The 14,915-nt window shown below is 43.3% G+C and overlaps 1 protein-coding gene across 1 annotated transcript in view; it reads right to left on the bottom strand.

The window, feature by feature from the left end:
• Positions 1-13,864, bottom strand: part of BBOX1 (gamma-butyrobetaine hydroxylase 1) — a 31,308-nt gene extending 17,444 nt beyond the window's left edge. The window contains exons 1-2 of the mRNA XM_086472285.1: positions 13,481-13,864; positions 10,274-10,388 (exon numbers count right to left, since the gene is read on the bottom strand). Coding sequence (XP_086328411.1) covers positions 10,274-10,388; positions 13,481-13,864 — 499 coding nt within the window. The remainder of the gene's footprint in view (positions 1-10,273; positions 10,389-13,480) is intronic.
• Positions 13,865-14,915: the final 1,051 nt, after the last annotated feature.

Here is a 14,915-nt window from a genome sequence, read left to right as displayed (position 1 = left end):
GTGCTCCCTGTTGGAGTCTCTGTCCCAGGCCTGAGAGGAAGGAAGATGTGAATTGAAGGGTGGGAGTAGCTGTCAGGGAGGAGAAAAAGATGCATTACCTGGGGAAAAACTCAGGGAAACTGAAGTGGGGACTGAGTGGTAGAAAGAAGCTGGGTCTGGAGAGTGAGTAAAAGCTGCTCTGGCTGGAGGAAACTGTAGCCAAGCAAGTGGAGCTGGGGTACCCGCTTGGCAAGAAGAGTTAAGAGTTTAGTGACAGCCTGGCACTGGGAGCTGAAAGCAAAATGAGAGAGCTCCAGAAAACTGAGGCTCTTCTAACTGGGTAATCAGTCTGCAGACTGCTTTTTCCCCCTTTTGCATAAACTGCCAGAAACTGCCAGCAGTGCCTTGCACTGAGACCCCATTGGCGGCCCCTCTCCTGTAATCTCTGGGGTAAAACCACTCTGCCTGGGGAGCAGTGTAAATTATTTCATGGGGGTGCCTAGAGCAGAAGGTGCTGAAGGGAGGGATGGCCCAGAGAGCCACCAGCTGCCAAGCTCCTGGGCTCTGCACAGCCGTACCGCCAGCACCAGCTGCTCGCTGGGCCCCTGCCCTGCTCCCACCTCACACACTGCCTGCTATGCCAGAAACGTTCATACAGGGTATTCAACTCGAATTCACAGGAAAAAAAAAAACATTTTATCATTAAACAGAGAGCACGTAAGCCTTTATAACCTGCCATCACAACAGCACTCTGTCCCCGCACTGATTTCAGCCGGGCTGGCTGCGGTGCCATGAGGCTGATTTCAGAAGCAAAACAACCCTGGTGCTTGTGATTCTCCAGCCTCTTTGGTAGCAACTTCGTGTCTTCGTATTTCAGACTTTCTGTGGGATATTAACAATGGTCCATGAAAGACGTGATCGAGTGGGCCGAGAGGAGGCCACAGATGCTCAGGGGGCTGGAGCACCTCCACTGTGAGGACAGGCTGAGAGAGTTTGGGTTATTCAGCCTGGAGAAGGGAAGGCTCCGGGGAGACCTTGTAGTGGCCTTCCAGTACTGAAAGGGGGCCTGTAGGAAAGGTGAGGAGGGACTCTGGATCAGGGAGTGCAGTGATAGGATGAGGGGTAACGGTTTCAAACTGAAATAGGGGAGATTTAGATAGGACATTGGAAAGAAATTCTTCCCTGTGAGGGTGGTGAGGCCCTGGCACAGGCTGCCCAGAGCAGCCGTGGCTGCCCCCTCCCTGGCAGTGCTCCAGGCCAGGCTGGATGGGGCTGGGAGCAACCTGGTCTGGTGGAAGGTGTTCCTGCCCAGGGCAGGGGGGTTGGAACTGCATGGTCTTTAAGGTCCCTTCCAACCCAAACCGTTCTGTGATTCTACGTTAACCTGCAGAATGAGGAAATGAGGTGTGATCTGGTCACTTGATCTGGAAAAGCAGGGCCGGTGGCAGATGCAAAAGACCATTTGGACAGATACACCTGCCCTTCGAGGTTACTGTAACACACAGAAATAGACGTGGGGTAAGTACTTTCTCTCCTGTACAAAAGACCTATTTCAGATTCACACTCCCTGAACAGAACACTGCCTACCTCCTTGCTCTCTTCTCACTAAATGCCACTTGTAATAGCTCAGAAGTCTGCCAGTTCACCAGTTTGTATCCACAAATAAACACGCACACATGTTCATATGAAGTTCACTACAAAGTACTTAGACCTCTCTTTATTCCAACATCCCTTCAATTGACAGGACCAACAAAAACTATTACATATTGCAAGCAGCTTTCAGAATGGGAGCTCTAGGGGACTTCACCTGGTGACTGAGGGACATGCTGCACTTCAAAGAGATGTAAAGGGCCAGGTTTGGGGTTATTTTTCCTCTCTCTAGATACAGGTAGCAAGTACAAAATGCAATGTGCTCATAAAAAAAGCGAACCCAGACACTACATAGTTACAACATTTTTCAACAGTTGCGGACTCTGCAAATTTCCAGCCACTAGTATTCCTCTCCCATTTGGCTAAGACTAGTCAGAAACTGTCCAAGAAACACAAAGTACATACCCAAATATAAGCTATCCACATAGACCATCTTTTATACTCTATGCTGTGGTTCAAAGAAGCTGTAGTATGACTGACAAGCTGCTGAATTTCACAACATGTTCACAAAACGAAAAAAAAGCGCAATCTTCGAGGAAAGATATAATCTCACCTCATTAAATTCCTTTTTGGGACCACTCCATGGCCTGCTACTCACTGCTCCAGTGTGTTTAACTCAACATACATCCTTTCACACACTTGAAAGATGGGGAAAAAATAAAATGTGAATGCTTTCCTTTTTCTCCACTAAAAGTTATGAAACCAAAATAGCTTTAGGTATGCAGTTTGAACTGCCAAGAATATCCTTTGAAAGACAAATTTAAGCTTCAGTGTCGGTGCAGGTAAACAACCACATGAAAACTAATGGAACATTTTGAGTTTCAACTTTTCCTTCTTAGTCTTTCTTGCTGTCTTGCTAATAAATATTTTCCTGATCTTCCTTACAGAAAACAAGGGGTGGAGGAATATCAGTATTTCAAAGACTATATCAACAAATTTTTCCCTATTTTGGGAAATAAATACCTGCACCTGGAATTTAACAGAAGCTTCCCCAAGCACATGGACTGTGGAGTCCTCTTGTTCAAATTCCCAATTCCTACTGTGCTTGCTGGAAGTTCCACCTAATATGGAATGCCCCTTCTGCAGCCCATGGATATGGGCTGCGGTGGTGGTTTTTGGGGTGGTTTTTGGCTTTTGTTGCACAAACCTGCAAAACAGCGCATGCTCAGCATACCTGTCTGGGACTGTCCTTGATTTTGGTATAACAACTCTGCCACCCCTTATAGGTGACCTGCGGAGAACATTCAAGGAACAACCACCAGACTGGTCTTCCTCCCAACCAGACCCCCTGCAGTGGAGGCCATCAGCTGGCCTCACGTCTCCAACTCTATGGAGCTGAGGAAGACAAAAGCTAAATTCAAAATGTTTCTGTAAGTAATCTGCAAGAGCAACGACGTGAATCCCGCTGAGGTACTGGGAATTTATCATTTCCCAGACTCCGCAGTGTATTCAGGAGCCAGCACTGCCTATTGACTGAAGAGATGTTTAACCTTTACAGTACTGCTATGGCATGGAAATTGCAAAATTTCATGGAAATTGAACTGTTCACTGATATTCTCCAGGCAGCTACTAAAACCGAGAAACAGTTCAAGTAAAGGAGCTTCTTAGGCTTTTTTCCCCATGTTTAGCTACTTTGTATTTAAAAAAAAAACCCAAAACAAACCCAAAACCAAACAAACAAAGACAGAAAGTGGTAAATATAGTTAAATCCTGCCTGGCAAGGCTATAAACTCTGTCCTCGAAGTTCCAGTTCTCTCACATGAATTCACTTCCAGTGACAAGTGCGGCCAGCATCGTTAGTGGTTTGGGTTTGCTTTTCTTTTTAAAGGTGCAGGCTGGTATACAAATGCTTATAAATCCTACCTCATGTTTCAGAGAAGAAAGGCTCCAAGTTCCCAGCCCTTCAGCAGCATCTTGATGCAGCCAAGAGCTTAGTCTTTGAGCTACTGCAGGAGTAACCTTTCCCCCTTGACACTGGCCAATGTACTCTGTAATGACACTGCGGTAAGGATGCCAAATGCTGAAAACGCATTGTGTACAGCTCCAAGTATTGCTAATCTTGGGAAACGTGGATGGAACGTAGCAGCAGCTGCTATCTGGGAGGAAAAAAAATCCAGTGCAGTTTGTACAGTTATTGCTATTAAAAGCATACCCTTACTTTGTGTCTCAAAATCTCCCTTTTAATTTGAAACTTTTTATGGTTTGTCTGAGCTCCAATTTTTACCTATTCCAAACAGCATTGAGAAAATTTGTTCACATATGTACACAGGCATTTGTATAGCGACACATCTACCATGAACATTGAAAACAAACGGTTCCTTCTCTCTCTCCCTCCACTCCACACCTGATTTATGCAATATTTCTAGACCGCTAATCATGTGCAGTGCTTTCCAATGGGCACTTTGTAGTCTTTCTTGATGTATGGCGCCCCAAATTGATACACACTACGGAAGCCTTACTCCACCAAATGGAGCAGAAGGACTACTTCATCTCTTCTGCAGGTCAGACTTCTCTTGGGACTCAGTTGAAAGCAATGTCTGCCCTGATCCCAAAATAGTCTGCCAGCGCAGGGTCACATTCAGCCTGTGATCAGTACCAACCCCTCCCAACCCGGGTGGTTACTTCCCTACCTTGCATTCAAACAGGTGCTGAGCTGCTGTATCCTACAGGAAACCCTGATGCAATGACTGTGGGTGCTGAAGAAATAGGAAGGAAAAGACTGCAGAGAGTGGCTTGGCTCACTTGCTATTACTACATTGCTGCTGGAGACTGAGTATTAGGCTAGATGAACTATATGGGTCATCCAACCCATTAAAAGATCTTTTTATGTTTTTACCTTTTCTCCTATTTTGTCGAGGTCATTTAGAATGGAAACCCTGGTACTTTAACACATTTCCAGTCAACCCCTGTTCGGTGTCATCTGCAAATTTAATCTGGTTATTCCTTTCCATCATAGTCATGAATGAAAATAAGGAACAGTATTGCATAAAACACAGACCTTTGCAAAGCCTATCTTAGAATCATAGAATCATTAGGTTGGAAGAGACCTCTAAGATCATCAAATCCAACCGTTGACCCAACACCACCAGGCCCACTAAACCATGTCCCTAAGCACCACATCTACACGTTATTTGAACACCTCCAGGGATGGTGACTCCACCACCTCCCTGGGCAGCCTGTTCCAATGTCTAAGCACTCTTTCAGTAAAGAAATTTTTCCTAATGTCCAATCTAAACCTCCCCCGGTGCAACTTGAGGCCATTTCCTCATGTTCTATCACTTGTTACTTGGGAGAAGAGACCAACACCCACCTCACTACAGCCTCCTTTCAGGCAGTTGTAGAGCGCAATAAGGTCTCCCCTCAGCCTCCTCTTCTCCAGAGTAAACAATCCCAGTTCCCTCAGTCACTCCTTGTAAAACTTGTTCTCCAGGCCCTTCACCATCTTGCTATATCATTCTGTCTTGACGGTAAACCATTACAGCTACTCTTTGACTATTTTTTTAAAGATGACACATTTCCTTGGCACATTCATGACAATTTCATGCACAACAGGTCAAATGCTTTATGCTAAGAATATGAATGTGATCACTTCATCTAATACTAAATACACCAAAGAAAATGATGAAAAACAATCAAAGAACAAGCTTTCATACTTAGAACACAAGCCAAACCACTGTCTTTACTGCACTGCATAAACCTTTCAAAATACTAGAAAGTCACAATCTCCATGAACAGAAAGAAGTGGGAAAAAACTTACAGCAACGACTAAAATAAAATCTGCAGCAATAAAGCCATACAAAATGGGGAAAAACTCGCAGCATGTACATACCAGATCAAGGCTGTGTGCATAATAAATGTTTTTTACTATTAGCAAGGAAGAAATTGGCTGACAATGATACTGCCTTTCTGCAGTTGACTATCAGATGATTACTTACACCAGGCATATATAATAAGTTGCAGAGAGTAGACTACATGGTGACTTCCTCATCATTTTAGCACAGAATTTCCTACAGCCTTTTTAATCTTTACGCTTTACATATTAGTAATTGTGGGGTTTTTTTCAGAGAGCTCTTAGAGCTTAATTCAAATATACTGGTGCCACTTTCAATCCTTCTATTAGCTGCAATACATCTGAGGTCTAATTTCTAATGCTTACGTCTGACATATGCATGAACTCCTTTTAAATAACTCACATTTATATGAAAAGCAGGGAAGGACTTCTCCTAACTGGTCCCAGAGACCATCACAGCAAGGTAAGTACAACAGTTGTAGGAGAGAGACAAGTAATAGGTCTACATTAAAATAATAATAAAACAGTATTTACGAAGGCTTCCTTCTCCTCGGCCCCAGATGAAAATCTTACACGCTGTCCAATATTTACAATTTGACAAATTACCAGGTCCGTAATTCTCTGGAAAAGGGATAGGAAAGCATAAATCATAAAACCAAAATAAGATCCTGTGATCTGAAGATATTTAACTCCTTCCACTTAACAACATTTTAAAAGAAGTCTATATGAAATTCTTAGAAAATTGTGTGCCCCATAGGGCACGTTATTCTCCCATATACTGAACAACAGAAACTTTATTCCCATTTTTATCCCCTTCAGTCTGAAAATCTGTCAAGAAGCTGCACTGAACAGGGACTGTACTCTGTCAATATTTCCTGGTGGTAAGTGATCCCACTCATGTTCTTCATTATTTTACCATGTCAGCATAGCATATTTTTTCCCATTGCGTAACCACAGTTAATATAGTTTCCCATTGTACTATAGCAGAAATCTAAGAACATATGCTCTGAAAGCTGAAGGGGTAAGAAAGATAGGAACGAGCCATTAGTGCCTGGGCAGCCTTAGGTCTCACTTGCACAGCACAGTTGCAGTTGCCAAACTAAAAATCTTCATGTTGACAAAGGCAGATGAACAATTCATAAGGGATAACAACAAAGCTCTTGTAGAATTATTTACTGATCGTTTACATTATGACTAATAAACCCCCAGATCTATGGGTTTTTCAAAATGGGAGTAATTAAACACTGTTGAAAGAATTAATGAGTCATTATCTCTTTTGATTTCAGAACAATAATTTGGAAAAAAAAAAAAGAGAGGAAAAAAGAATCCCATTTCTTGATCACACCAGGTTAGTCATAAAAAGCCACCTACATTAGAGTTTGTGCAAAATAAAGATGGCCTTTGCCCAGCTCCTGCAGACGGTGTGCACGCATCAACAGTTGGAATTATTCAGCATTTACTGTGCAGGCTGAGACAGGGCTGGTCAAAACCTTCTATACTGCAGTCATGTGGGAAAGTAAGTCTAGGCATCATAGATTAATTTATTTAATCTAAAATTATGTTGTCTACAATGTGTGTTTCGATGCTTGTTTAAGGCCAAGTATATTTCTGCTGTATTGTGAATTATATGGCAGCCTAACTCATGGGGGCACCTCTTATTAATTATTACGACAGGATAAATTCCAATGATCAAACTCTCTTGGTAAAAAACAACTTTTAACTTCTTCCTCTTAAAATTATCATCTCTCAGGACCAGTAGAGAAACTGAAAGCACCACTGACGCTGTTAACATCCTGATTCAAACTTCAGTGGAGCTTGATATATATCCAATATTGTATTACCACATTTTAAAGGTCAATCACAATCTGAAACCTTTAAATTTAGGTTAAAGCCTTAACTTAACCAAAGGTTAAAAGCATTAAGCAGCACCAGGTACTATCTCTGCTGAATCTTCTTCTCCTCCACCCAAACAGGAAAATATCTTTGCGATACAATTTAATTCTTTCCTCCTCACATCCTGTTGTTGGGACACCAGCATCTTGGAAAATGAGCTTCACAAGATGCAATGCAACGCAGTGAGAGGCTGGATACTGGAAAGCACCTGTCATACCCAGTGTCTCCCACAAGCTTCCTCTACTGCACACAAAATCTGAGTTAGAGAGAGACTGCAGGAGGTGGTAAATCACTCCTGTGACATTTGTTGGGGAGAACACTAGTAAATAGGAGTATCTTTGAGACGCTGGAGAAGTAGAAGATGGGTCTTTTTGCTGCTCTTTTGGAAGCATCTCACAAGCTGGGCTGAAACGAGCCTCGGTATCCACAAATAGCAGACTTTGCATAACACACAGACAGGATCTGGCAGTGTTTTTAAAAGGGAAATGTTGACATATTGCCATAGAGCTATTTATAGTTACTTCTATCATGCAGTGAAAATCTGACCTACTCTTCTTTTCGGGTTTGACACACGCCTGACATGTAGTTTTTGAATCGAAATGACGATGAAAAAACATCATAAAAGCAACATGAAAAGCAAATAACCATTTGCAAAATAAAAAAAAAAAAAGAAAAAAAGAAAAAAAAAGAAAAAAAAGCCACAGCTGGGATAATGTCAGCAGTGAAGGTTAACCTCTAACTAGAGCAGTCTGGTGAGCTTGCTCTTATAGCTGTTTATCCAGCATGCAGGGCTGGCATTCCATATCATCGTCTGCAGTGCTATACTGCTGGGATATGATTAGCTACTTAAGGGCATGTAATTTGCAGCACGTAACTCCACTGACCAGAAGGAAGCAAATTCTAAACTTACCCCAATATACAATGAGAAACAGGTCTTAAAGAGCCAGCAAGCAAACTCGCATGCTTTGTAACTGCAGCCTTTTTTGCAACTGAAACCTGAGAAAAGCTGGGAGAAGCTGTCCATCACAATGAGCCAGGTCTTCCCTGAGAATCTGAAGAAGAGCAGAATGACACTACTAAACAAAGCCAAAGTTAACACAGGCCCTTATTCAGTGTAGCTTTTATAAACACATTTCTTCAGATCGACCATGGAAAACAGAATTTGCAAAAGCATTGCCCAAAGAATAAAACATATCTTTGGTGTGTATTTTACCATGATGGCTCCACTGGAGAAGAGCAGTAGCAGAGCAGAGAACTGACCTCTCCAAAACAAGCACTGTATTTAGATGCTGAGAGTAAGCACTGTGTAAATGTGTGTGCATGAAGGCAAATCACTGCCAATTAAGACTTCGTAATGGGGGAAAAAAGCAACATTACATGTGAAATACTGAAATCTCAGTTATTGATACCTTTGCTAGACCTTGCTAAACATAACCCAAGATCAAAACTAATTTGCCTGGGCATTAATTAAAACAACATTTGATTTACATTGATCCCCTCAAAGGCTACAAAACATCTTGCTAGCTTCCACAGCACTTTCATTTTTCCAAAGAAAAATTCTTACTACCTGAGAAATTGAGTCTAGTTTCCCTGAATGAGGTTTGCATCTTCACCACGTTCATTTTGGGAACATGCCCAGCCCTCCAAAATAGTAAACAGTATAGTTTATCCTTGCCAAAGCTAAAGTAGACATGAACTTTTATATCACTAGGGGAAAAAAGTTCCATTCTGAACTATAAAGAGTCTGTTATATGATTCATTGAAATGAATGGAAATATTACTCATCAGTTAAGTTTTAAGCCAGATATAAAATGCTGAATCTTAAGAACTGACTTTTGTTTAGAACGGGTGCTAGGAGCCAGGGAATATTTGACCTGCAGATATTGGGAAAGATAACTGGCCCCTCCAGTCGTCCCTAAAGTACCAAACAAAGATCAGATGCCAAAGAGATATTTAGGGCCACATATTTTCCCATTTCTCATCTTTCAGGGAAAAAAAACCCAACAATCAAACAAACTTTCTTTTCTTTGTTAGAATAAAACCCACCCAAAATAAGGAGCATAAACCAATCACAGATTTGCCTTTGGCTGAGCTCTGAGGAAACTGACACCTGGATCTGAGTTTCACACATCAGCCTGCCTCTAATTTCTTTTTTCTAAAGTAATATCCTGTTTTAACAGACACCATCTTAACTCTGAATACAGATCCACAACTTCCTGTAACAGCAGATCTCACAGGAACACTGTCAAGAGCAACAGCAGGAACCTTGCAAGTTTTCACACATTTCATGCTCACAATCGGAAAGGCTGCCAAAGAAAGGATGACGTGCATCATGACAAACTTAGCGGGTTTATAATTATTCACTCAAAAGGCTGAGTGATTTGTACTGGGTAAACGTTACACTGCCAGTTGCACAAAACGCTTCATGACCAAAACAGTCAACTACCGCAACAAATAAGGGACACAGAGCAAACACAGACTGAACTTCAGCACTAGACATGGCTATGCTAGACAGTTACTTTTTAACAGAAGGCCATGGGAAAGGAAAACCCTTTATTTTGGTTGTAATTCCCTTGCAATTCTAAATAATCTTTCTAAAAATAAAAATTTAAATAATTTAAACAGCACAAACACACTTGCACTGTCACACAGACCACTGCTGGTCCACAAGGCTCACTTTTGAGACCTACTAACCCTTTCTGGAAAGAAAAGGCTTTTAGGAAAGCAAATGAAGCCCAAACAGTTGAACTTCTCTCAGGTCCAAAGGTCAGAAGAGGGAAAGGGTAACCATGGGTTCCTGTTGTGCATGCACAGCCTGGCACCGAGCACCGAGAGCAGTTGTCACTGCTCCAGCCGGGTAGACCTGGCAGACCCCCTCACACAGGGACCTCGAGCCAGGACTGCCAATGTCAGACCCCTTGCATTTGAAACAAGCATGACAGATGTGGTTTTAATTCCTACCTGGTAAAAATAAATCTTCTCGCACTTCTGCTCTGGCTTTTTCGGAGAAGCATCGCTTTTTCAACCACTCAGCTTCATATTCACTTGCGTGTTCATCGGGCCATGTAATAGAGATCTTCCAACATAAAACAAAAGAGAATTGTAAACCAAAAAATTTTTCAAAAAACACCAACTAGAAGAACCAAAAAAATCCTTAGAAACTGCAGGAATTGTAATATTTAGATCAATAATATCACAGTTAAGCTTTCCCTGGAGCATAATGGCAAACAAGTAATGAAAACCCAACCTGAACATCATCCAAATTCTGATACATTTTATAAATGGTCATTTTCACATGAACCCATGACCTAATTTGCTGTTTTGTGTGGCCTGCTTTCACTGTGGGAGCTGCACTTAGCAGAAAGAGGAGAATCACAGAAGCTGGCACATATCACTGGGGAGAGCGTTTTGCCACAACTTGGAAGACAGCAAAAATATCTTCCAAAACACTGTCAGCCTGTTAAAAAAGAGAAAGGACAAGACAGACAGGCAAAAAAGAAATGCTAGGAGACAAACTCTTCTAATTTTGAAAAGTCTTCCCCCTTTCAAATAAATTTTAAAAAGGGATCTTTTTTAATTCCTGAAAAAAACATGGAAAGAAAGCATATGGCTTTGCTTGTCATGAACTGAAAGAGTTCAGCGCAGCACACACCTCAGCTGAATGCTCAAGGCTGTTGAGTAGGTATCAACTCTCATTTCACATAATTCTGCTCGTTCACATGATGGTGAAACACCACTATCAGCTTAGGATTAGCGCTGTGCTTTCATCAGTCTCTGAGTACGAGTGGAAGCAGACCATCCCTCTACCATCATAATACATTTGCCTATCTAAAGCGTGAATTTACACGGCATTAATTTTGGTAACAAACAATCAGTTTTGGAGCCCAGAACTCCTCAATACAGACCCCCTACCCTGTGGATAAGCCATACCGCCACACGGGTCAGCCTCTGCAAACTCACCCTGCAGCGCGGCTGCCTCAGCTGCCACAGGGTTGGCTGCTGCATCTTTCTCATGTTTAAAACATCTTTAAGTGTAAAACGAAGGAAATAAGTTTGCATATCAAAGCAGCCGTGTACTGCTTTTAGCAAAAGCTGTAAAATCTAGATGATATATGACGTTTTTATATGGCAGGAAAGATAAAATCCACAGGGAGGGCAGTTCTTGTTCTCTCTTGCCCAACAGCCTCTTCTTTTTCATGCACAGATGTCAGAGTAGATAGGTAGACAAGGATATAGATACAGACACTAGGCCAACTTTGAACATTGGGTTCAACTTTGGTTTGAGAGCTTGCTCTAAGATGAAGGCTTTTGCACATGGAAATTAGCTAATAAACTGATATTTTTGTTATGGATTAAGGTCATCACCACTTTGCCATTTGTTTTTCTGATTTTTAAGCCATTTACTTACAAAGAGGAAAAAAAAGTGTAAGTGCAATTAAATGTGTAGGGAATGCCTGTATTTTCTTTTCAACATTTGGTAATGAAGGAACATGCAGCAGAATTTCAGGAAGCACAATTACATTCTAAAAACCGCAGCCCGGGTTTCTGTGGCCTCCACATAGAAACCAAAAGTTGGGAAGCCTCGTGAAGTTCCCACTGCCTGGAAAAGGGGAAACATAACCTGCATTTTTAAAAAGGAAGACCTGGGGAACTACAGACCAGTCAGTCTCACCTTTGTGCCCAGTAAGATCATGAAGCGGATCCTCCTGGAAACTATGCTAGGGCACATGGAATATAAGGAGGGGATTGGTGACAGCCAACATGGCTTCATGAAGGGCAAACCGTGCCTGACAAATTTGTAGCCTTCTACAAGAGGGTTACAGCATTGGTGGTGCCAGTTGCTGTTCCCTTGTCCATCTACCTGGACTTGTGCAAAGCATTTGACACTGTCCCACACAAGATCTTTGTCTCTAAATTGGAGACATGGATTTGATGGATGGACCACTCGGTGGATAAGGAAGCTGCTGGACGGTCACACTCAAAGAGTCACGGTCAACGGCTCCATGTCCAAGTGGTATCAGGACCAGCACTATTTGACATCTTTGTCAGCGATATGGACAGTGGGACTGAGTGCACCCTCAGCAAGTTTGGCGATCACACCAAGCTGGGTGATGAGGTCGACATGCTGGAGGGAAGGGAGGCCATCCAGAGGGACCCTGACAGGCTGGAGAGGTGGGCCTGTGCAAAACCTGCCAATTGCAAGGTCCTGCCCCTGGGTCGGGGCAATCCCAAGCACAGATACAGGCTGGGGGATGAGTGGATGGAGAGCAGCCCTGGGGAGAAGGACTTGGGGGTGTTGGTTGACAAGAAGCTCAACATGACCCAGCAATGTGTGCTTGCAGCCTAGAAAACCAACTGCATCCTGGGCTGCATCCAAAGCAGCGTGACCAGCAGGTCAAGGGAGGTGATTCTCCCCTCTACTCTGCTCTGGTGAGACCCCCCCTGCAGTGCTGTGTCCAGCTTTGGGGCCCCCAGCACAAGACAGACACAGACCTGCTCAAGTGGGTCCAGAGGAGGCCACAAAGATGATCAGAGCACTGAAGCACACCCTCCGCTGTGAGGACAGGCTGAGAGAGTTGGGGTTGTTCAGCCTGGAGAAGGGAAGGCTCCAGGGAGACCTTGTAGTGGCCTTCCAGTACCCAAAGAGGGCTACAGGAAGGGTGAGGAGGGACTCTGGATCAGGGAGTGCAGTGATAGGATGAGGGGTAACGGTTTCAAACTGAAATAAGGGAGATTTAGATAGGACATTGGAAAGAAATTCTTCACTGTGAGGGTGGTGAGGCCCTGGCACAGGCTGCCCAGAGCAGCCGTGGCTGCCCCCTCCCTGGCAGTGCTCCAGGCCAGGCTGGATGGGGCTGGGAGCAACCTGCTCTGGTGGAAGGTGTCCCTGCCCATGGCAGGGGGTTGGACTAGATGATTTTTAAGGTCACTCCCAACCCAAACCATTCTATGATTTTATGATAACATCTATAAAGTTTCCTATAAAGGTGGGAAGATCCGAGTTCCCCAAATTGCAATTATTCCTAAAAGCTTTGCAAATACACCGTGGGGTCCGCAGATAAACAAATTGCGATTACAGTATAACCTGGGATGGCCTCTAATTTGCAGATTAACAAGCATTTTTAGACAAGTTTAACAAGAGGGTGAATGAAGTTTTACTTCAAATACCTTTTTTCTATCTGCCAGAGCGACTTCCTTCACCACAATATTCACATCCAGGTCCTCAAAGACCAGCCTGCGTGCCCCAGCCGAGCGGAGGAAGCAGTGGGGACACTGGCAGTTGTCCCTCAGCCAGACGCAGGGGTAGCGGCTCTCGCTCCCGTCCTCCCACTCCACGCGGACGAAATGACCTGCGTCCGAAGCTTCCACCTTCTGTATCCCCAGGTTCATGCTGAGCGGCCGGGCAGCGTGGACCCCCAGAGCAGCACCCCGCCAGCAATGCCAAGTGGTCGCGGCGAGCAGGCTCCTGCCCCTCTGCGCTGGCGGCAGGCAGCACGCCCTGCCTCCGGGGACTTTGGCCCTTGGCAGGACGTTAGCCACCGCCCTCCACATTTTGCGTTCCTTAATGAAACGAGATTCTGTGAAATTGTTGGAGGGAGAATGCCTTTGTGGAGCTCCTAAAACACCATGAAGAGCAGCGTATTACTGAAGGAGTCAGTACAGCAAAAAGACCATTTTAAGATTATTCTCCCCTCCCTTCCGGCTACCTAGACCTTTAGGAACACTCACTATCTGTTGCTTATATTTTTTGAGGTGCAGAGGGTGTAGTCTGACCCATCTATTCAAAAATCCTGTAGTTTAGCAGGGCTTCAATTTGATTCATCATCTTGGCTGCCTTTTGTTTCTGCAGTCAGTTCAACATGTATCGCACAAACAGTCTCTTTTAAAAAGGCACCTTGAGCTGAGTTCCACAAATCAAAAGTAGGAGCTACCACCAACCATGTTGAAAAGCTAAAGCTTTAAAGTGCACACACCTTAATTCCTGCTGTGGATATTATGGAAAAGGGAACACAGAATCCACCTCCCTGCAAGGAAAAGCTTTGTAAACATGACTTTAACTACAGCAACAGAGTTCCACAAGAGCTCCTTTCTCCTTTCACAGCTGAACTGCTACTCTTTAATTTAAAGCTAGCTGCATACTGTACTGCAGAAAGATGATGCATCCAAATTTTAAATTAGAAAAGAAGTTCTGGTCTAATGTTTTTCTTATTCAGAAAAATACCTCGCCTCCCCCTGAATAAATAAATAATACATTACATATATTTTTAATAGACCGTTTAACCATTTCAAATACTGCATTTATTCAGTATCTTTTTCCATTGCTTTTGTTCTTAAGCTCACAGAGCAAAACAGTGATGCCTTGCCAGGATGAAAGGTCTCCCCAGTTCTCTTTGTGCAGGTAAAACCTCATTGGCTTCAGTATTTTGAGTCACTAAGACGTACTGGAGTTATGAGAAGGCTTTTTATTTTTTTCCTTTGCTACAAGTTAGAACTAGGTTATACATGACCCTTGGGTCTCCTTTTGGTTTTATTTCATTTGGTTGAGTATAGCAAAGCAGAATATTGATTTCTACTTTATTTGCGTGCAGTAGTCCCATCAGAA

This window comes from Leptosomus discolor, chromosome 12 (genome assembly GCF_034619465.1).
Source record: "Leptosomus discolor isolate bLepDis1 chromosome 12, bLepDis1.hap2, whole genome shotgun sequence".
Classification (NCBI taxonomy): domain Eukaryota; kingdom Metazoa; phylum Chordata; class Aves; order Leptosomiformes; family Leptosomidae; genus Leptosomus; species Leptosomus discolor.
This window is presented reverse-complemented; position numbering and strand designations above follow the sequence as displayed.